Raw genomic sequence first — 22,197 nt, forward strand, 5'->3', positions numbered from 1 at the left:
TTAGTTTGATGCTGTCACTCACAGAGTTTCTGTTCCAGCTGCATTCAGGACATGCTGCAGCAGTTTGTGTACGTAAACTCAAATCTGTCCTGAAGAAGAAGTTCCAGTGTGTGTTTGAGGGGATCTCTAAAGCAGGAAACCCAACCCTTCTGAACCAGATCTACACAGAGCTCTACATCACAGAGGGAGGGACTGGAGAGGTCAATGATGAACATGAGGTCAGACAGATTGAAACAGCGTCCAGGAAACCACACAGACCAGAAACAACCATCAGACAAGAAGACATCTTTAAAGCCCCACCTGGAAGAGACCGACCAATCAGAAGAGTGATGACAAAGGGAGTGGCTGGCATTGGGAAAACAGTCATAACACAGAAGTTCACTCTGGACTGGGCTGAAGACAAAACCAACCAGGACATACACTTCACATTTCCCTTCACCTTCAGAGAGCTGAATGTGCTGAAAGAGGAAAAGTTCAGCTTGGTGGAACTTGTTCATCACTTCTTCTCTGAAACCAAAGAAGCAGGAATCTGCAGGTTTGATCAGTTCCAGGTGGTCTTCATCTTTGACGGTCTGGACGAGTGTCGACTTCCTCTGGACTTCCACAACACTGAGATCCTGACTGATGTGACAGAGTCCACCTCAGTCAACATGCTGCTGACCAACCTCATCAGGGGGAACCTGCTTCCCTCTGCTCGCCTCTGGATAACCACACGACCTGCAGCAGCCAATCAGATCCCTCCTTACTGTGTTGACATGGTGACAGAGGTCAGAGGGTTCACTGACCCACAGAAGGAGGAGTACTTCAGGAAAAGGTTCAGAGATGAGCAGCAGGCCGGAGAGATCATCTCCCACATCAAGACATCACGAAGCCTCCACATCATGTGCCACATCCCAGTCTTCTGCTGGATCACTGCTACAGTTCTGGAGGAGCTGTTGAAGACCAGAGAGGGAGGAGAGCTGCCCAAGACCCTGACTCAGATGTACATCCACTTCCTGGTGGTTCATCTGAAACTGAAGAAGGTCAAGTATGATGGAGGAGCTGAGACAGATCCTCACTGGAGTTCAGACAGCAGCAAGATGATTGAGTCTCTGGGAAAACTGGCTTTTGAGCAGCTGCAGAAAGGAAACCTGATCTTCTATGAATCCGACCTGACAGAGTGTGGCATCGATATCAGAGCAGCCTCAGTGTACTCAGGAGTGTTCACACAGATCTTTAAAGAGGAGAGAGGCCTGTACCAGGACAAGGTGTTCTGCTTCGTCCATCTGAGTGTTCAGGAGTTTCTGGCTGCTCTTCATGTCCATCTGACCTTCATCAACTCTGGACTCAACCTGATGTCACCACAACAAACAACTTGGTGGTCTAAACTGGTTCGAAGAAAACCTGAACCAAATTCTTTCTACCAGAGCGCTGTGGACAAGGCCTTACAGAGTCCAAATGGACACCTGGACTTGTTCCTCCGCTTCCTTCTGGGTCTTTCACTGGAGACCAATCAGAATCTCCTACAAGGTCTGATGACACAGACAGGAAGTGACTCACGGTCCAATCAGGAAACAGTCCAGTACATCAAGAAGAAGATTGAAGAGACTCCCTCTGCAGAGAAAAGCATCAACCTGTTCCACTGTCTGAATGAACTGAATGATCGTTCTCTAGTGGAGGAGATCCAACAATCCCTGAGATCAGGACGTCTCTCCAAAGATAAACTGTCTCCTGCTCAATGGTCGGCTCTGGTCTTCATCTTACTGTCATCAGGAGAAGATCTGGACGAGTTTGACCTGAAGAAATACTCTGCTTCAGAGGAGGCTCTTCTGAGGCTGCTGCCAGTGGTCAAAGCCTCCAACAAAGCTCTGTAAGTGTAGAGATAGTTGGATTTATTCATCATTATATAAAAACCCTTCTGTCTTTTCAACAGGACAGAAAATAAATTCCTTTCTTCTTTAATTCCTCATGATCATCTCTTCAGACTGAGCAGCTGTGACCTCTCTAAGAGAAGCTGTGAAGCTCTGTCCTCGGTCCTCAGCTCCCAGTCCTCTAGTCTGAGACACCTGGACCTGAGTAACAACAACCTGCAGGACTCAGGAGTGAAGCTGCTGTCTGGTGGACTGGAGAGTCCACACTGTAGATTGGAGACTCTCAGGTGAGGATCCATCCAGTTGTTTATCTGATGCCACTTGAACACAGCAGCAGGTGTTGACAGAGGGTCCCTGTGTGTTGTTGTGTGTGCTCAGTCTGTCAGGATGTCTGGTCACAGAGGAAGGCTGTGCTTCTCTGGCCTCAGCTCTGAGCTCCAACCCCTCCCATCTGAGAGAGCTGGACCTGAGCTACAATCATCCAGGAACCTCAGGAGTGAAGCTGCTGTCTGCTGGACGGGAGGATCCAGACTGGAGACTGGACTCTCTCAGGTATGGAGAGGCTGCTGCAGCCACACACACTGTGTGATAGAGGAGGAGGAGCTGGAACATTTTCTATGGCCCCGTTCACACCTGGTATTAAAGCAGAAGTAAGCGATCTGGTCGTTTTGGCTAACTTTCTGTCAGCCGATGGAGTTAGCAGTCCCCGCCCTCGTCCCTACGTCACCACATTCACGCGCATCCCTTGGCTGTACACACAGAGAGCTTTATGCCGTTCTCTCTCCTCATTGGATAAAAGTTGTAGGATACAAGGAAAGTTTTCTCCTCGGCTTACAGCAGAGCAGAGTGACTGACAGACCCGTGTTTCAGACCAAACACGCTACATAAGTGATTGCTGTCAGAAGATATAACTATTTAAGACTTAGATTAACACAAACATTCCGCTTACTTCTGCTTTAAAGGAGAACTCCGGTCATTTTTGACCCCTAAATCACTGTCCTGATGGTCACCCGGTGTTGGGGGGAGCAAAAAACGCGACAAAAATTGATGCAGGCAAACCGGAGTTACACCATGGATAGACGGCGCTAGCGATAGCCACAACGCTAAAGTATGGGGGCAATTTTTTCAACCACAACAAACACCCAAAAAACAATCAAATATCTATGGTACATGACTCGAATCCTTATGACACACTACTGAACCCATAAACTGCACAGTATAAACCGGTATAAACAGTTTAAACTTTGTGTTTTTGCATGTTATCACTCACCTCAGACAGCCGAACTCTGGAGCATCCTGGAAAGTCATTACTATCCGATTACAGAGCGCCTTCTCCCCGCCACAGAAACAAACACTTTTTCCTTGTTGTGATGATTTCTTTACTAAAATAAACGGTGGAGCAGTGCAGTGGTAATATCCAAAATATCTCTGACCGTTTATGGATCAGCTAGATCAGCATGAGCTAAGAAAGTTTCCTCTGAGAGAGTTTTGTCCATTTGGTGCTAGCTTGCTACAGGCTGAGGAGCAGAGCCATGGGCAGAGCTTGGTAACAGGCCAAACCGCTGGTCTACACAGATGAGGTCATGAATGATATTTTGACTGGCAGGCAATCAGAAAGATGAGCATGGCAAATAACATTTTGAAATATATTATTAGAAATTATATTTTATAACAATGATTAAAAAAAAAAATCTGATTCAAATTTTTTTTTTGCATTTTTTTCTTATCTTTCCTCCCATTTTCTGAGGCCCCCCTAGCGCCCCCTGGCGGCCCCCACTTTGAAAACCACTGGTGTAGGCCACAGTGAAGCTCCGCCCACTTCACTGACGTCCTCTGTCTCAGTCTGACTCGTCCCAACACAGTTTTATACTGAAGCCAAAATCTCAGAGTGTTTCAAACATGAGCTGTGCAGCTTTCATCAGTCACAGTGATGAACTACTGGGATCAGGAGTTTCTCCTCATGATGACTTCAGTGTCTCATCATGACTCACTGTGTCATATTCAGGAGAAGAGATGTCAGTGATGAAAGCAGCTGTTGGCAGCTGTGCTCTGAGTCTTTCCAGATGTTTGGATCCGACTTTATTTCTGAGTGTTTGACCTGAACAGTCCCAGAGACTGTAGACACCTGTTGAGTGTGGACACACTAATAACAACACAGCAACAAGAATCAAAGCATGTCCACTGCTCAGAGACATTCGTCTCCCAGCGTCTCCAACCAAGGAGGAAATAAGAGACAGAAACCAGGCGGCACCATCAGGTCTCTGTCTGGTCAGATATTGATGATCAATAATCAGCTCAGTCTCTCTGAGATCCTGGTCTTGTCCTGATGAGATGTGTTGTTGTGTTGAGGAGACAGTCAATCACAGTGTGACATCCAGATGTCCTCACTGTCCAGAGGCCTGGAGCTGTCAATCAGAAGAAAGTGAGTGTAGTGAACAGTGTAATAATCAGTGTTTGTGGCTGAATGTGTGTGTGTGATCAAACAGCTGTTTTCAGACTGACTCCAGATCAGATGAAGCCACAAAGTGGCTCCTTAATGAAAGTCTCCAGCGGCTGGAGCTTCACTTCATGTCTGAGTCCATGTGCTCTGAGCTGAGCCTGCTTCTCTCTGCTCTACAGTTTCTCTGCTTCCTCTGGACTCTGACTTCAAGTCCAGTCAAAATGTGTGGACAGGTTTGATGGAGCTCAGGACTGGTCCTGAGGACGGCTGCTTTGTTCCACATGATGTGACTGATCACAGTGAGTCAGTGTGTTGCAGCTGATCTGTGTGAAGAGCAGAGAAGAACAGAGTCATTGATCATGAGATCCTGATCCGCCCTGTCACTGTGATCAGATGGTTTCTATTAGAGCTCCTTCATCCACTCACTGCTCTGGCCCGTAGCCAAGGGGGATCGGAGGGTTCGTTCGAACCCCCCCCCCCCCCACACACACACACACCCCCACACACACACACCCCCACCCCCACCACCACCACCCCACCGCTGCCGCAAATGCGGTGCTTGTCTTGTATTAGGCTCTCTAATAACTCTCTGATTGGTGTGGGATGCATGTCCCCGTGTTGACTGGACTGCTGCTGAAGCAAACAGCCCAAAGCCTGTGAGTTCTAGCCAATCATAGCACAGTAGGGCGCCGCACGAGTTGACGCTCTGCAACCTGCGGTGCGGTGCGTCAGCAGCACTGACATGCTGCTCTAAAGTCCTGCTCCTGGCATCAAGCTGAACGGGCCTGGAAGTTAAAAGCCGAACCCGGTCTGACCCGCGGGTGTTGAAACCCGGACCCTGAATTAAGTTGGTCCGAACCCGGCCAAAAGAAAAGAGAGAGAGAGAGAGAGAGAAGCCGAGTAGGAGCGCGACCTGACCTACCGTAATTAATTTCTACATATTTTCGGACTGAACTGACGCGTCCGGTCCTTAAGGCCCATGCACACTTGGTAGCCCAAAAGAACAGCCAGGCAGCCCAGTCCAGAGAGCAGAGGAGAGGGAGACAGCAACAGGTGTGTGCGTGCGTGTGCGTGCGTGTGTGTGCGTGCGTTACTGTGTGTGCATGTGCATGTGTGCGTGTGTTATACCTGCAACCTCCAAATGGGAATGAGAGCCTCCTTTCATTTATTAATATCTGACAGTAGCTACAGCCATCATACAGATGAGAACAGGGCAGAAGTGGTGGTGGTGGTGTGGTCTTAAAGAGGCTCATGGTGAAGCAGAGGAAACTGGCCTTGAAAGGCTGGTCCAGGTCAAAAGATTGAAAAAAAAAAAAGTTTTGTTTTTTCTCACCAGCCACAGCTCCCCACTAGACCAGTGTCATACAGTCCAGCCATTCTTGCCATTACAAAGATAGAAACCTCAGTCAGTAGCCTACCAAATGTGGGTTTTTTTTTTGTTTTGTTTTTTTATCTGAAGCGAATGTTGTCTTCCCATTGTATTCTTCTCAGAGTACACCAGAATGCTTCATTTACCTCTTAAAATCATAGGGGTTTACTTTATCATCATTTCCAGTTTGCAGGTACCTATGTGTGTGTGTGTGTGTGTGTGTGTGTGTGTGTGTGTGTGTGTGTGTGTGTGTGTGTGTGTGTGTGAGTATGAGAGAGAGAGAGAGAGAGACAGATACATTTAACTACATTAAACATTATTATGATTATTGTTATGAAAAAGCTAAGCCTTTTTTATATATATATAGGCTATATATATAAAAATTAATTACATGGTGAAAATTTTGTTGTAAATGAGAGCAACAGTAAAGGATAGTGGAGGAAGAGAAACATGTGATGTCAAAGTGAAGTTATAATGGGGAAAAAAAGAAGTGTGTGCCTTTATTAGGGCCGCAGGCAATCGCCCCGGGCACTACTGTTATTGTGTGGATTTTTTCTTATTATTATTAGTGTGAATGCTGGAAGCATTCACACTATTGTTATTCTGTTTTCTTCATACTTTTTCTTATTATTCTGAGTTCTTCTTCCCTTTTTTGGACTTCTTCTAGTCCTTCATACTTTGTGCGATTTCAACAATTCATATATCAAAACGTGCAGCTTTTTTTGAACTTTATCGGCATTACTTTTCTCTTTTTAACTATTTATACTTTTTAAAATATTAACTTTTTCTGCAAATTTTTTCCCATAGGAATGCATTGAAAATGTCTTCAAACTTTTAAAATCTTCTTACTACTTTGAACCTCTAAAACTTCAGCATACTTTCTCCCACAGACTCCATTTGTCTTTTAAATTGTAGACAAACTTTTAATCTATTCACATATTACTCAGCTTATTAATATCTTCAACAGTTTCTGATATGTGGCCGTTTTAAAATCATTAAAATTTTCGACAAAACCCAACTTTATAATGGTTGTGTATTGCGCTTAACGAGCAGGGCTTAGAGTGAGTGACATCATCGTTAGAGTGAGAGGGATCGAAAAAACATCCTGGATTTTTTCTGGATAAATTGCCAGCACGGCCACAAATTAAACTCTAGACACATGATTTCCTCACCGGTTTGTAGCCACACTTGTCGTCTCTCATTTGATGTGCTCAAAACAGCAGACAGACTTACAGAATTGTCTCAATGAGCCTAATTGTCCAGCTAGACCCGCTCCAGTGGCTCATCCACTTCAATATAAAAGTAGGAGCTGATTTTTTTAGAAAAGCAGAAATGCCCCCCTTTTCTACCTTGCGATTCTGAGAAAAGTTTTTGCCCTACAAACATTTAATGCACATCAATGTGCTCAGGAAGGTATCCTTGCCCAGAAAATTCTGGGCAAGGATTCTGATAAGAGTTACGGTTCTCTTTTTATGGGCTGTTTTGGGAAGCTGCACAGAGCTCAAATCTCTCTGCTCTGCTCTGCTCTGTGTGCAGTTGGTCCAGCTGTAGCGGCCAGCTCGTTATCAAAGTCTATTTATAGAACAGGTCAGGTGCAGCCTGGCCGCTCGTTAAGATGTTTTTAAACACAGCCCCACACACACACATGATAAACCAGACTGACAGAGGATGTCCACGCACAAACACAGGCATCACACTCACACAGACAGACACACACAGACGCTCACACACAGTCACACATGCACACATACACAAACAAACAAACACACAAACACAACACTGTTCCACACAGTAAAACGTAAGCATCTATCTATCTATCTATCTATCTATCTATCTATCTATCTATCTATCTATCTATCTATCTATCTATACCCCTCCCTATTTTTTAACCCCTCTGATCTATCTATCTATCTATCTATCTATCTATCTATCTATCTATCTATCTATCTATCTATCTATCTATCTATACCCCTCCCTATTTTTTAACCCCTCTGATCTATCTATCTATCTATCTATCTATCTATCTATCTATCTATCTATCTATCTATCTATCTATCTATACCCCTCCCTATTTTTTAACCCCTCTGATCTATCTATCTATCTATCTATCTATCTATCTATCTATCTATCTATCTATCTATCTATCTATCTATCTATCTATCTATCTATCTATCTATACCCCTCCCTATTTTTTAACCCCTCTGATCTATCTGTCTATCTATCTATCTATCTATCTATCTATCTATCTATCTATCTATCTATCTATCTATCTATCTATCTATCTATCTATCTATACCCCTCCCTATTTTTTAACCCCTCTGTCTCCTTTTTTTCTTTCTTTCTTCTACTCCTTCATTTGTATTTTACGTAACTTTTTCTATCCTTCCCTCTCTATCCATCCATCCATCCATCCATCTACCTCTTTCTACCTATCATCCCCCTCTCTCTTTTTCTTCTTTCTTTCTTTCACTCCATTTCTGTCTTTTTACTTCTTTGTTTGCTTGATTGTTTCTTTCTTTCTTTCTACTCCTTTTCTCTTCCTTTGTTTTTCTTTCTTTCTTTCACTCCATTTCTGTCTTTTTACTTCTTTGTTTGTTTGTTTGTTTGTTTGTTTCTTTCTTTCTTTCTTTCTTTCTGTCCTTTTCTTTTTTCTCTCTTGTTTCAATCTTTCTTTCTTTCTTTCTTTCTTTCTTTCTTTCTTTCTTTCTTTCTTTCTTTCTTTCTTTCTTTCAACAATTTCTTCAGCTCATTCAGCATTGCTTTCAGCATTCACACCATTTCCATTCTTGGAAATGTTTTTTCTAGTTAGTGTGACTGCTGAAGCAGTCACACTATTGTTCTTCTGTTTGGCCATTTTCTTCCGCCTTTTTACGGTCTTCTTCTAGTCCTTCATACTTTGTGCTATTTCAACAATTCATATATCAAAACGTGCAGCTTTTTTTGAACTTTATCGGCATTACTTTTCTCTTTTTAATTATTTATACTTTTTAAAATATTTAACTTTTTCACAAAAAATCTCACATTCATCAAAGTCTCAACCTCTCTTCTTGACAACTCCACTGTAGTGTAGGGGTTAGGGTAACTGCCTGCCAACCCTAAGGTCACTGGTTCGAATCCAAGGGAAGAATTCTTGTTATGTTATGTTGAATTCTGCTCTCCTCCCCCGCCTTCAATTGGTTACAGGTGTTTGTTATCTCCTTGATTACTCGTACCAGTTTGCAGCACATCATCACATTACAATGAATGACAACAGTCTTGAAAGCAGTGTGCTCTCTGTAGCCGAGTGGCAGAGTAAAGGTTTAGTGATCATATGGTCATGGGTTCGATTCCTGCCTCAGTCATTTCACATCATTGCTTGACTTTTGATTCCAATTATTCAGCTGTCATTGGACAGTCTTTGATTCCTCATAGTATAAAGCTCATTGTAATTCAGGTTCTCTGTGGCCATATGGTTAGTGCTCAGCCTGAAATTCACAGACATTTTCATTCTAAGTCATTCAAGCTTGACTCTCAAGCTTTCTTGATGTTGACAGTGTGCAGATCATTAACAGACAACAGTCTCTGCAACTGTGTGTGCACTGTGGCCTAGAGGCAGAGTGGAAGTCTAATGACCATGAGGATGTGGGTTCGATTCTGACCTTGGTCAAACATTTGTATAGTGATCACTGCTTGCACTATTTGCTAATTCTGCAACAGCGTTCAGTTGCTATCAGCAGTCACACCATTTCCATTCTTGGAAATGCTTTTTCTAGTTTTTCTTCTTTCTACTTTCCGCCTTTCTACGGTTTTAAACTAGTCCTTCATACTTTGTGCGATTTCAACAATTCATATATCAAAACGTGCAGCTTTTTTTGAACTTTATCGGCATTACTTTTCTCTTTTTAACTATTTATACTTTTTAAAATATTTAACTTTTTCTGCTAATTTTTTCCCATAGGAATGCATTGAAAATATCTTCAAACTTTTAAAATTTTCTTACTACTTTGAACCTCTAAAACGTCAGCATACTTTCTCCCACAGACTCCATTTGACTTTTAAACTGTAGACAAACTTTTAATCTATTCACATATTACTCAGCTTATTGATATCTTCAACAGTTTTTAGGTATTTGGCTGTTTTAAAATCATTAAAATTTTCGACAAAATCCAACTTTATAATGGTTGTGTATTGCGCTTAACGAGCAGAGCTTAGAGTGAGTGACATCATCGTTAGAGTGAGAGGGATCGAAAAAACATTCAGGATTTTTTCTGGATAAATTGCCAGCACGGCCACAAATTAAACTCTAGACACATGATTTCCTCACCGGTTTGTAGCCACACTTGTCGTGTCTCATCTGATGTGCTCAAAACAGCAGACAGACTTACAGAATTGTCTCAGTGAGCCTAATTGTCCAGCTAGACCCGCTCCAATGGCTCATCCACTTCAATATAAAAGTAGGAGCAGATTTTTTTAGAAAAACAGAAATGCCCCCCTTTTCTACCTTGCGACGGCAAGAAAAGTTTTTGCCCTACAAACATTTAATGCACATTGGCTCGCTCAGGAAGGTCTCCTTGCCCCAGTAGTCAGACCACATTCTGATAAGAGTTACGGTTCTCTTTTACTGGGCTGTTTTGGGAAGCTGCACAGAGCTCAAATCTCTCTGCTCTGCTCTGCTCTGTGTGCAGTGGCCAGCTGTTGGGGCCAGCTCGTTATCAAAGTCTATAAACAGTGCAGCTGCAGCCTGGCAGCTCGTTAAGATGTTTTTAAACACAGCCCCACACAGACACATGATAAACCAGACTGACAGAGGATGTCCACGCACAAACACAGGCATCACACTCACACAGACAGACACACACAGACACTCACACACAGTCACACACACACATACACAAACAGACAAACACACAAACACAACACTGTTCCACACAGTAAAATGTAAGCATGGTAGTCGCCATGGTAACTTCTGAGGGCAGGCTGCCACACAGGTGTAATCAATCATATCATTAGGGAGAGAGGAGTTCTGTGGCGCTTATCAACAGTTTTACTTTCTGCACATGTACACACAGACAGAGAGACCGTCAGACTCACACACCCAGACACACACACACACACACACACACACAGGTTTTCAGCTCAAATTCATCAGGCTCTCAATTATTTTATACTTTTGATGTAAACATCTCCAACAATTTATATTTTTCTCATGAATTTAAGTTCAGACGTTTAGTCTTTCCAACTCTATTAATAGTAGTACAATTACAGGTGGAGCCTAGGACATAGGATGCAGCTTTTAACATGTGTCCTATCTATCTATCTATCTATCTATCTATCTATCTATCTATCTATCTATCTATCTATCTATCTATCTATCTATCTATCTATCTATCTATCTATCTATCTATACCCCTCCCTATTTTTTAACCCCTCTGTCTCCTTTTTTTCTTTCTTTCTTTCTTCTACTCCTTCATTTGTATTTTACGTAACTTTTTCTATCCTTCCCTCTCTATCCATCCATCCATCCATCCATCTACCTCTTTCTATCTATCATCCCCCTCTCTCTTTTTCTTCTTTCTTTCACTCCATTTCTGTCTTTTTACTTCTTTGTTTGTTTGATTGTTTCTTTCTATTCCTTTTCTCTTCCTTTGTTTTTACTCCATTTCTTTCTTTCTTTCTTTCACTCCATTTCTGTCTTTTTACCTCTTTGTTTGTTTGATTGTTTCTTTCTTTCTTTCTACTCCTTTTCTCTTCCTTTGTTTTTACTCCATTTCTTTCTTTTTTCTTTCTTTCTTTCACTCCATTTCTGTCTTTTTACCTCTTTGTTTGTTTGATTGTTTCTTTCTTTCTTTCTACTCCCTTTCTCTTCCTTTGTTTTTACTCCATTTCTTTCTTTCTTTCTTTCTTTCTTTCACTCCATTTCTGTCTTTTTACTTCTTTGTTTGTTTGATTCTTTCTTTCTTTCTTTCTGTCCTTTTCTTTTTTCTCTCTTGTTTCAATCTTTCTTTCAACAATTTCTTCAGCTCATTCAGCATTGCTGGAAGCATTCACACCATTTCCATTCTTGGAAATGTTTTTTCTAGTTCTCCTTCATCTTCCGGACGCTTTTTCGATTCGCTACAAATTATATATCAAAACGTGTGTCCTGATCGGGATCGGTGTGCTATTACTTTTCTCAACAGTTTACGAATTTTTCGCGACGTAAGTCGCGAAAAACTACGCAAAATTTTGCATGTAAGTCAATGGGACGGGCGAAAAAAAAAGAGCGAAAAAGACCAATCATTGGAGTTTAACAAACGTCTACTGCTCAGGCATACTTACACCTAGAGACTTCATTTAAACTTTAAACAGTAGACACAAGTCTTGTGTATTGTCGTATTACTCCACGTTTTGATAGGTCATATAGTTTTTGATCAATCCCTGATCAATGACCATGATCATTTTTGGAGAAATTATGAGATTATAATGGGTGTGTATTGCATGGAATGTTCGTGTCAGAGCACGTGACATCATCGGTTAGAGTGGGAGAGAGTGAAGAAACATTCTGTATTTTTTCTGGATAAACTGTCAGCACGGCCACAATTTACACTCTACAGACATCATTTTTTCAGAATTTGTAAGACAAACTTGTTATCTCTCATGTCATGTGCTCAAAATATCAGAGAGACTTACAGAATTGACAGAATCAGCCTCTGAGTGCGGCCACGTCTGTCTCTGCTCCTCATTGAGTCCAATACAAATATTTTCTGAGAGGAGCAGAACGGCCTGATGTTTTAAAACTGCCAGCGTCGCCAAAATATTTACTGTAGAAACACCAAATCGTACCGAAATTTTCAGTAAGTCCTTAGAGCAACGTTGATCTGTGTTTTGTTCTGATAGGAGTTACCGTTTTGTCATGCTAAGCCTAAATGTGAGACCGGTGCAGAGGCAGAAAATGGCTCTTTTTCTCCACGTTTCTGTCTGTCTCAGCCTGCGGGGGCCCCTATCGCCGTGGTAACCTCTTTGATCCTCAGGCCAGAGCTCGTTAACTTCATAAACAATCCACCTGGCGCTCGTTTAAATGTTTATAAACACAGACACAGCTAAATCAGACTGACACAGGATGCAGCTACTAACTAACTATGTGTCAAGTCAGTCACACACACACACACACACACACACACACACACACACACACACACACACACACACACACACACAGACTCTAGAGCCAGCTTCATGTGATTACAGTCAAACACACACACACCTTCATGTGATTAAAACACAGTTAACATGCAACAGAATTTAAACTTAAACCATGATTTAATCTGGTTTTAAAGTTAAACCTTGTTGGTGTCACACACCTACACACACACACACACACACACACACACACACACACACACACACACACACACACACACACACACACACACACACACACACACAGGTAACCTAATGTGGTTACAGCTCCTCCATATCAGTGCTTATAGAAAGATGATCATGTGTCTGTCTGATCAGCTCTGTCTTGACCTTAAGATCGTGGGTTTGATTCCCATGTTGACAGAGACGGCAAAATCGGCAGTAGCCCCGCGGCCCATTCAAAATTTCCCGAGAGGAAATTTTCTAGTTATTATTATTTATTTACTTTTTTTTTTTTTGGGGGGGGGGGGGGTCCACTTTTTGGGAAAAAAGAACCCCCCCCTCCACAAGGCTGGCTACGGGCCTGCTGCTGCTGTGGCTCCTGTGGAAACCTGCTCACAGCCTCATTCTTCAGCTTCCTGTGGAGTTTTCTTTAGACAAACACAAGTTGTCTTCACACTCAGTGTTTCTCATTAAATTCACTGGTCTCATTCATGAAACGCTTGTAAATCTGTGTTATGCACATAACAGCTCATGCTACTAAAACTCTACTCCAGATTCATGAACGGTGCGGGAAACTCAGATTTGATCGTAAGCACGTGTGTAGGATCATGAATGCCAACCCATCGTAAACTAACAGCACGCGCCCGGTGATCAGCAATTAGCATAGATCTCCACTCATGAATAGCCATATAAGGAGATCCTGACCACCATATAAGGAGTTAGGTGCATCCTGTTCACCTGCAGCCATGACGCAAACGAGGAAAGAGGGAGAGAGAGAAAAAAAGAGAGATCGCGGATCTAAGTCATTTTGGGTGAAGGGGAGTCCAGAAAAAATATTGAATTCTCTTCTGTTAGTAGTGGTGTGACTGGGACAGGTCAAAGGCTGGAGGGAAGAAACAGATGGAGTGAATTAAGTATCCTATCTTAGTAAACCCACAACATGAAATAAAAAAAAGAATAAAAACTAAAAACACATAAGTACAGAGCTCCAGCAGCCATGAGAGGAAGAGGCTCTTCACAGCCTCAGCTGTAGAGGAGCATGCATGAAGTTATATAGGCAGGTTCTATTCTTACAGATGCAGCAGCCGTCTCTCACAGCTCCATCCAAACTGCTGCCAACTGTGTTATTGTGCAGGATGAAGTGTGTGTCCACCGAGCTTGTACAGTGGGTACTAGTTTCATTTGGACGTTTCCCTCACGAAACGCGTGATTCACGTGTTGCGTGTAATTGTAGGTCACACTGTAGCCACTAGGTGGAAGCATCGTACTGAGATGCAGCTCAAAAGATTTTGGGGTAATTCCACGTTTGACCACAACGTAGCTGCAATGGAGAGTGGGGCTGTTCATAGGCCATAGGTACTTCATTTGCAGCTGTGGTCGAGAGAGCTAGAGAGTGGATGGAGAGAGGGACCGCTACGCCGGTCAATCAGATCAATGTTGTTGTTTTTATTGTTTCACAGTGGTTACAGTAGCCTACGTTCAACAGGATCAGTGGTTCTCAGCCTTTTGGGGGTCCCCTGCATATTTCTGATCTCTCCTGTAGCCTGGCCGGGTGGCTCCAAGTTTGAGTAGTTTGAGTTCTGCAAGTTCTGGTGAATGTAACAATCCACTCAGCCCACGATCGCTACGTCCGTGCCAGCAGCCTGGACCCGATGCTGCTGGACTCACGAGCGGAGCAATAATGCACATCTGTCAGCAGCTGCTCTTGAAGGGACAGACTAGATGCTGATTTTGTTAACAGTGACTTTGTTGCATCCAAACATTTAGCATATCTGTCGGGTGCTGTCTCTTATCCGGTACAAAGTGGGAGATGACAGAACTACTTTAATCGAGGGAAAGCTACATTGTTGCGAGTTGACTCCGGCCGGCGTGTGCACATGCACTAAGCCTGTGAATATTCTCATTTGTCCCGGACTCCCGGTCATAGTTATCTCAAGGAAATTTAAATCGAATGCAACTGGACTTGGTTATTCGTCTAGAAAGACGTTTCACCTCTCAGTTACAAGTTACAGTTGCATTCGATTTAAATTTCCTTGAGATAAGTGCACACTGTTTCTGCTGTCAGTTCGGTCATAGTTCATTTGTAACGTGTTTTCTTCATTCTTCATTAGGCTAATGTGAACACTAGAACCACCCAGATGGTCTCACACAGACGTTTGTGTTTTTCTTACGTAAATGACTTTGTTTACATTAAAACTACAGGTCTCTCAGTCCGTGACTTTTCCATGTGTGATGGTTTCTGAAGCTTACAACTTACACAAATGAAACATTCGATTTCTGGGCATTTATACCTCGGGCCGACAATAGCTTATTGTTTTCTTCAATTATTGTTTTCATCTACAGTTATATTTATCATAATATGCCCAATTCGGGAGGGAGAGGGAGGGGGGGGGGGGGGGGGGGGGGGGGGGGGGGGGGGAGTGCCGCGGTCACGTTACATAATGTAACAGTTTCCAGAAAAATACAAAACAGGATATTTATTCATGTTACCCTCTGTTTAGGTAGATAAAGGTCTCAGTCACATTTGAATAAAAAAGGGAGCGTGCCTATGTTCCCTCAGCCCTATGTTCCCTCTGGACTCTCTCTACCTATCTGGACTCTGTCTATCTGGCCTGTCTAGCCTCTACCTGGTCTTTTTACTAAACTTAACCAACTCCTTTCTTCATTGCCTAAACCCAACCAATGGTGGGACCAAAGGGCTGTGGGAATAGGGCCTAATTTTCAGTGACAACAAAAGTTAGAAATGAGGGAACATAGGGCTGAGGGAACATAGGGCCTAATTTTCAGTGACGACAAAAGTTAGAAATGAGGGAACATAGGGCTGAGGGAACATAGGGCTGTGGGAACATAGGGATGACCCCATAAATAAAAATAATGCAATTAGGCTAAATATCATAGGATCTTTTTTTTTTAAAGATAGGCCTATTTTATTTTTAGTTCCATAATTCAGAGATGATTTTCACTTAACGAAATGAAACGAAACAATTAAGCCTACAGTTTTGTCCTCCGGCTTATGAAAAGTGTGAGGAGAGGTAGCTACTGTAAGAACCGTTTTTTCTAAGGGGGCTTTCACACCTACCTCGTTTGGTCCGGACTTTCGGACTTTCCAGATAGTTCGGATCAAATTGACAGGTGTGAAAGCTCCCCGGGACCACGGTCCGGACTAAAGACCGAGTCTTTGGTCCAGCCTCAGAAGGTAGTCTCGGTCCGGACTATCCTGGACCAAGGTCCGATGCTGCGTAGTGTGAAAGCATTTTTTTGGAAGGTTCGAACTATCAGACCAAATACAGGAAATAACGTCAGATGCGCTCGTGCCGAAACAAGTAAATAAACAGAAAAAAAGGAAAGAGGAGCCGCGGCAACCGGCGGCAACACTTGGGGAGAGGAGGAGATCATATTATATCCAGATTTGGTCAGAGGGATGGGTGTGTCAGTGTAGGCTACACTTGTAAACGTTTACACGGAATTAAACAGTGGAGTGTTTAATATAAATCCCCAAACGATACATGCAAGCCTATTTTTTTATATAATGACCCGAATATATATTTTTTCCGCCGAAAAAAGTCTGAAAAAGACGGATCAGCGGGTGACACCAAACAACGTCTGCCCCAGCAAGTCAGAGCTTTTATTTCTCTCACACTCACACACACACACACACACACAAGTGACCTGGAGCGATGCAGCCGCATCTGATAGGAGGATCGCGCGTGTGTGTGCATAGCGTGTGTGTGTGTTCCCCTCCACTACACAAAACAGCTGATCGCTGCCACTCTGATCAATGAGAGCATTTCTCCGCGGCACAATCCTCTTTTTTTCTCTCCTTTCATCAGCTCTAAACTCACTCTTCTGCACCGCGATTACAAACCACAGCGTGCTTTCCAGCAGTGGGCTATATTTTTTCTTATTTTTTTTTTACACATATTTTTATTTTATTTTTTTCAGAGCACTTTCTATGCGCTAACGTCAGACGCACGCTCATCCGTCATGACGTCGGTAGATCCTTTAGTCCGCTGTCATAATAGCAGTGTGAAAGCGAACTTTGCTGGACTATATGGAAACAATGTAACAAAAAAAAAAAATTAAGTCCGGACCTTGGTCCGGACTATTAGGTGTGAAAGCGCCCTAAGATGACTGAACAGCTGTGTGAAGTTCTGTGGGGGGCAGGGAAGTATCCACAAGCACACCTATTGATCAGAGATAAATGAAGGTGCTATAGTGTCGCTGATGTGTCTATAAGCTGGTCCTACAGACCGCTGCATATAAACCACACTGTAGCGATTTTCACCTAGCCTCGCTTTCAATAAAACACACACTAGCATTCTATAGCCTAATTGCAATCAGTGAAATATATGAAATCAATATAAAACACAATTTAAATATGAGAGTTGCTGTTGCTCTAGTTTAATAGCGCTGCAGCTGCATTTACCGTGCGCCCCTGTCTGTATGTGAACCTGTGTCTGTCTATGTGCAGGCAGAGATCAGAGATGGTGTTTTTTTAATAATCATCTAGCGTTTCACCATCTCTCATCTCCGCCAGTCAGCCTCTCAACCTGCCGCCTCTCTCGCGTGCGGGCGCACCGCACGTAAACACACGTGAGACGTGGACATATATATATATTTTTTTTTCTGTGGGAAACACTGATCAAGCTGTGCGTACGCACAACTCTCCGCAATATTCCATTGATAAATCACACCGGACCCAAGAATGGTGCAGACATGAACACACCTCATACTCCACCCCCAGAATGCATCAGCACAGCACAACCATATATGGTCAGCACGTGCATAATTAAGTAGCCATGTGCTCTGTGGAGCGACAACAAAGTAACAAAGACAACGGGTGGAATGATGCTTCGGCGGACCTGCCCTCGCTTTTGAGGTCGGTTGTGAGAAAAATGCCTACTGTCCAGACAACTGTGTTTTTTTTAAAGCACCCCTGCATTACACAAATGGTTACATGCTGCCATTCCGACATACCGCCATTCCGACATTCTACTATTCAGACATGTCACCATTCCGACATGAAAACGTCCTGCACTTTTACGCATTACGCACACAACTTACAGCAAAAAAGAAACATTCATTCATTCATTAAAGGTCCGCACGTCCCAGTGCGCAAACCACAAGGATAATTGATCATTTCCCTGGCCTAATACACAATTAAAAAAACCTGGGGAGCAAACCTGCAAATCAACTACCCCAGCTCCAATAGACTATGGCCAGGCAAAACCCAGTGGATCACTACAAGTTGTTGCAACTTTTGGGAATTTACTCCTGGTAAAAAGTCTTACAAACATGGACCAGGACGGCTCCATAATACGCACAAAAATCCAAAGGAAACGAAAGGTAACTTTAAAAAAAAATAGCAACAGCACGAAGTAGTCAAAATATGTGTTTTACGCATGCCTCTGTGCGTCTGCAGATCAAATTGTCTATAATTAAACTTGGAGCCAGACCCGGCCAGGCTACAGGAGAGATCAAAAATATGCAGGGGTCCAGGACCCCCATGAGAACCACTGATCCTGTTGAACGTACTGTAACCACTGTGATACAATAAAAAACAACATCACTGATCTGATTCACCGGCGTAGCGGTCCCTCTCTCCATTAACTCTCTAGCTCTCTCGACCACAGCTGCAAACTAAGTAGCACAGCGCCAATAATAATAATAATAATAATAATAATAATAGTAATAATGCATTTTATAATCGAGATGGGATGTGACAAGGGCGTTGACCAGAGTCAAAGTGCTGTTAGAGGAGAGAGATGGGCAGGCAGGGAGGCGGTGATCATTATTAACCTACACATTTAATGACCTTATGTCGGAATGGCGGGACGTTTCCAAAAAAGGAAAGTACCGCCATTCCGACAATGGAAACAAAAATTGTCGGAGTGGTGGGACGTTTTCAATTAATGGAAGTGCCGCCATTACGACAATTAGACGTCAATGTCGGAGTGGCGGTATGTCGGAATGACCCGCGGATACCACACAAACACACACATACGGTATATATAGCCGCACATATAGGCTATATCAGTGATCATAATAATGACGATAAGAGAAAATGCATTGTTCACTAAAACTGCACGTTGGCATCCCAGACTGAAATAAAATCTTTGCTTATAATGAGAGCTGCTCTACTAAGTGAACTATACCTTTCTTGCGTTACTAATGTTATTGTGTCTCGAGTGTTTCAGAGTCGGCCGGCTGTAAACCAGCTGACCCCGACTGACTTTTTTTTTTTGCGGTCACATCAGCACGGCTGCATCTTCGGTCGCGGCTGCTGTGGCATTTGCCCATATTGCCCTATGGCCAGTCCGTCCCTGCCACTGGTTGTTTGTGTTGTCTGTCAAAACATGGATGAATGAAACCTATCCACACATCTTGTAGCCTATTTCTATCGAGGGAAAGTTATTTCAGGATCGCCCAGCCCGAAAGTGACATAGGCTATTGCCCGTTCATTCATGAGAAATCGTCCAGCTACACTCTCAGTCAAACAAGGTGGGGAATGAACACTACTGTACAGTAGTTGGCTCATTTTAAAAACACACCGGCAGCATCACCCACTGAGTTAATTAACTGCTGTGTGGAAAACCACGCTGTGGTCCATAATCGCGGTGCAGACGCTTGTGTTTGGAGCTGACAAGAGGATCGATAAAAGAGAGTGAGACGTATAGCTGCCGTCGTTACATTTTTCTCATTGAAAAACTATACTGTATTATTATTATATTGCATTCCCCATTCGTGTTCACTGCTCCGTGCTGCTGTCTTATAGAGGCGATCTGCTGCTCACAGATGCCACCTGGCGGTTGTTTGGGCACATTGCAGCTTCTGGTGAAAACACAATTACTCCTCCACAAAAAATACGCGTGAGCCTCCCGTGACTCACGCGTGAATCTCGCGTGAAACCGTCCAAATGAAACTAGTACCCACTGTAGCAACGTGTAGCGTCACACACTCTACATTGCATATCAGCTGCACATTGATGGAAGAAAAGTTTTTCCGGTTTTATATCACATTATTATCATCATTAGATGGAGCCTTGACTGTTCCTGTGTGTCCGATCCCAAACGTCTCTCTCTCCAAATATTTCTAATCCTTTGTCATGTTTAAATGACGTGTTTCAAAGGCATCGAAGTATTTTAACATGAGAGAGAGTAATGCAAATTAAAATTGTAGTTTGCAGCAGTGACAAGCAATATTTCTGTGTATTTCTACGTTTAGCGGAAATCCACGTAAATTGACGCTGCTCATGTTTCATGAATGAGACCCACTGTGTTTCACTGAGCTCTAACAAACGTATCTTCTTCTCCTCCTTTCCTGCTGCATTGTGGGATATCTGGGCTGGTCGGCTCCACCTGTTGTGTCTTCATCTTCTTTGCTGTGACGTGTGTTTGTGCAGCTTGAGAGTCAGAGAGTGAAAGTGTGTGTCTCACACTGCAGTGACATGACATGGAGAAAAGACATGATGAAGTGTTTCCTCCTGGTCTCCTCCTGCTCTGTATCATCACTAGATAAAGACTCCAGCTCCTTCTTCTCTGTGCTCAGTGTTCATCCAGACATACCAGCCTCCATGTGAACACAGTGATAAAACAGTGTGTGTGTGAGAGCCATGTAATGTCCATGTGTGCATGCTGACAGAGAAGGTGCTGCTCTGACCCCCCTCCTCCTTTCAGGGTGCAGCCTGCTGGAGTCCCATGGTTGACACCAGGTCTGAGGAAGTGTAAGTCTGTTTTTACTTTGAGCAGCACATTCAACCATCTTCACACTGTCACATCACTGACCTCATGAGTCTTCATCAAACTGTCAATAACTGATCAATGATCAATAACTGCAGCTGTGTCTTGTTCTCTCCATCAGATTCCTGTCCACTCACAATCGACACAAACACAGTGAACAGATGGATCAAACTGTCTGACAACAACAGGAAGGCAACATGGGTGATGGAGGATCAGTCATATCCTGATCATCCAGACAGATTTGACTGTTGGCCTCAGCTGCTGTGTTCAACTGGTCTGACTGGTCGCTGCTACTGGGAGGTCGAGAGGAGAGGAACCGTTGAGATATCAGTGAGTTACAGAGGAATCAGAAGGAAAGGAAACAGTGGAGACTGTTGGTTTGGAGGGAACGATCAGTCCTGGAGTCTGGACTGCTATGGTGGTGGTTACAGTGTCTGGCACAATAACAGTCAGACACCTATCACCACCTCCTCCTCCTCCTCCTCCTCCTCCTCCTCCTCCTCTGTCTCTAACAGAGTAGCAGTGTATGTGGACTGTCCTGCTGGCTCTCTGTCCTTCTACAGAGTCTCCTCTGACTCACTGATCCACCTCTACACCTTCAACACCACCTTCACTCAACCTCTCTATCCTGGGTTTGGACTCGATCCTGGTTCCTGGTTGAGTCTGTGTTGAGTGAAGCAGAGTCTCCTCCTGTCACAGAAACCTTCTCACTGTTGAACAGACAGTTCAGTCTCTACATGTCTGTCTCTGTCTCTGTCTCTCACTCACGTTTTCACATTCATGGATTAAATCAGTTGTGAGCTGCTCACAGCTAAACACACACAACAAGAAACACAACTGGAAACAAACATCATGTTGTACGGACGCTGAATAGAATGAATTACATGTGATTTATTTTTCTTTGTGTTTTCACTGAATCAAATAAAATAATGTGAATCAGTTTTATATGTGATGTGCATTTCCTGCTGATGTAGAGCAGCACAACAACCATCAGCTACTAATCCTACCAGACAATGATGTATCTGTTACCATGACGCTGAGTTCATGAAGTTTGTAGATTTAAATGTATCTTGACTTTGAGACTGATTGTTTTTATTATATATTTCTATAATTATTACCTAACTGCTGTTTCTTGGAAACTGGAGACAATTAACACTCATGACTTCATTTTCGTTTATTAGCGACCATTGATTGGTTCATGGATTGTTTGGGATTTGATTGGCTGTCCATATTCCTGTTCAACTACACTACTAGTCCTTGGGCCAAGACCCAAAATTTCACATATCGGTATCACCTGGGAGGGCAAATTCTAGTTGTGATTTTTTTATTCCTATGCACCCCTAGATTAAGTTTTGATATGATAGACCTTATAGACCTTGCTGACTGGCAGCTTTATAGTATTTATCACCTCTTAAAGTAATAGACTGTTGCTGTTCAAATATGAAAAAAAGTGCCTTCCCTGGAACTCATCTTTCTTTC

General features: G+C 43.1%; 1 protein-coding gene across 1 annotated transcript; it reads left to right on the forward strand.

Annotated features, from left to right (window-relative positions):
• Positions 1–8: 8 nt before the first annotated feature.
• Positions 9–21,919, forward strand: LOC146960168 (protein NLRC3-like). The gene is made up of 5 exons (XM_085772569.1): positions 9–1,849; positions 1,964–2,137; positions 2,229–2,402; positions 20,656–20,702; positions 20,840–21,919. Exons 1-5 carry the CDS (start codon positions 9–11, stop codon positions 21,388–21,390), a joined length of 2,787 nt encoding a protein of 928 aa, XP_085628695.1. The 3' UTR covers positions 21,391–21,919.
• Positions 21,920–22,197: the final 278 nt, after the last annotated feature.

Source organism: Trachurus japonicus, unplaced genomic scaffold, assembly GCF_045865225.1.
Source record: "Trachurus japonicus isolate A0001 unplaced genomic scaffold, Traja_1.0 AP030642.1".
In the NCBI taxonomy this organism is placed as follows: domain Eukaryota; kingdom Metazoa; phylum Chordata; class Actinopteri; order Carangiformes; family Carangidae; genus Trachurus; species Trachurus japonicus.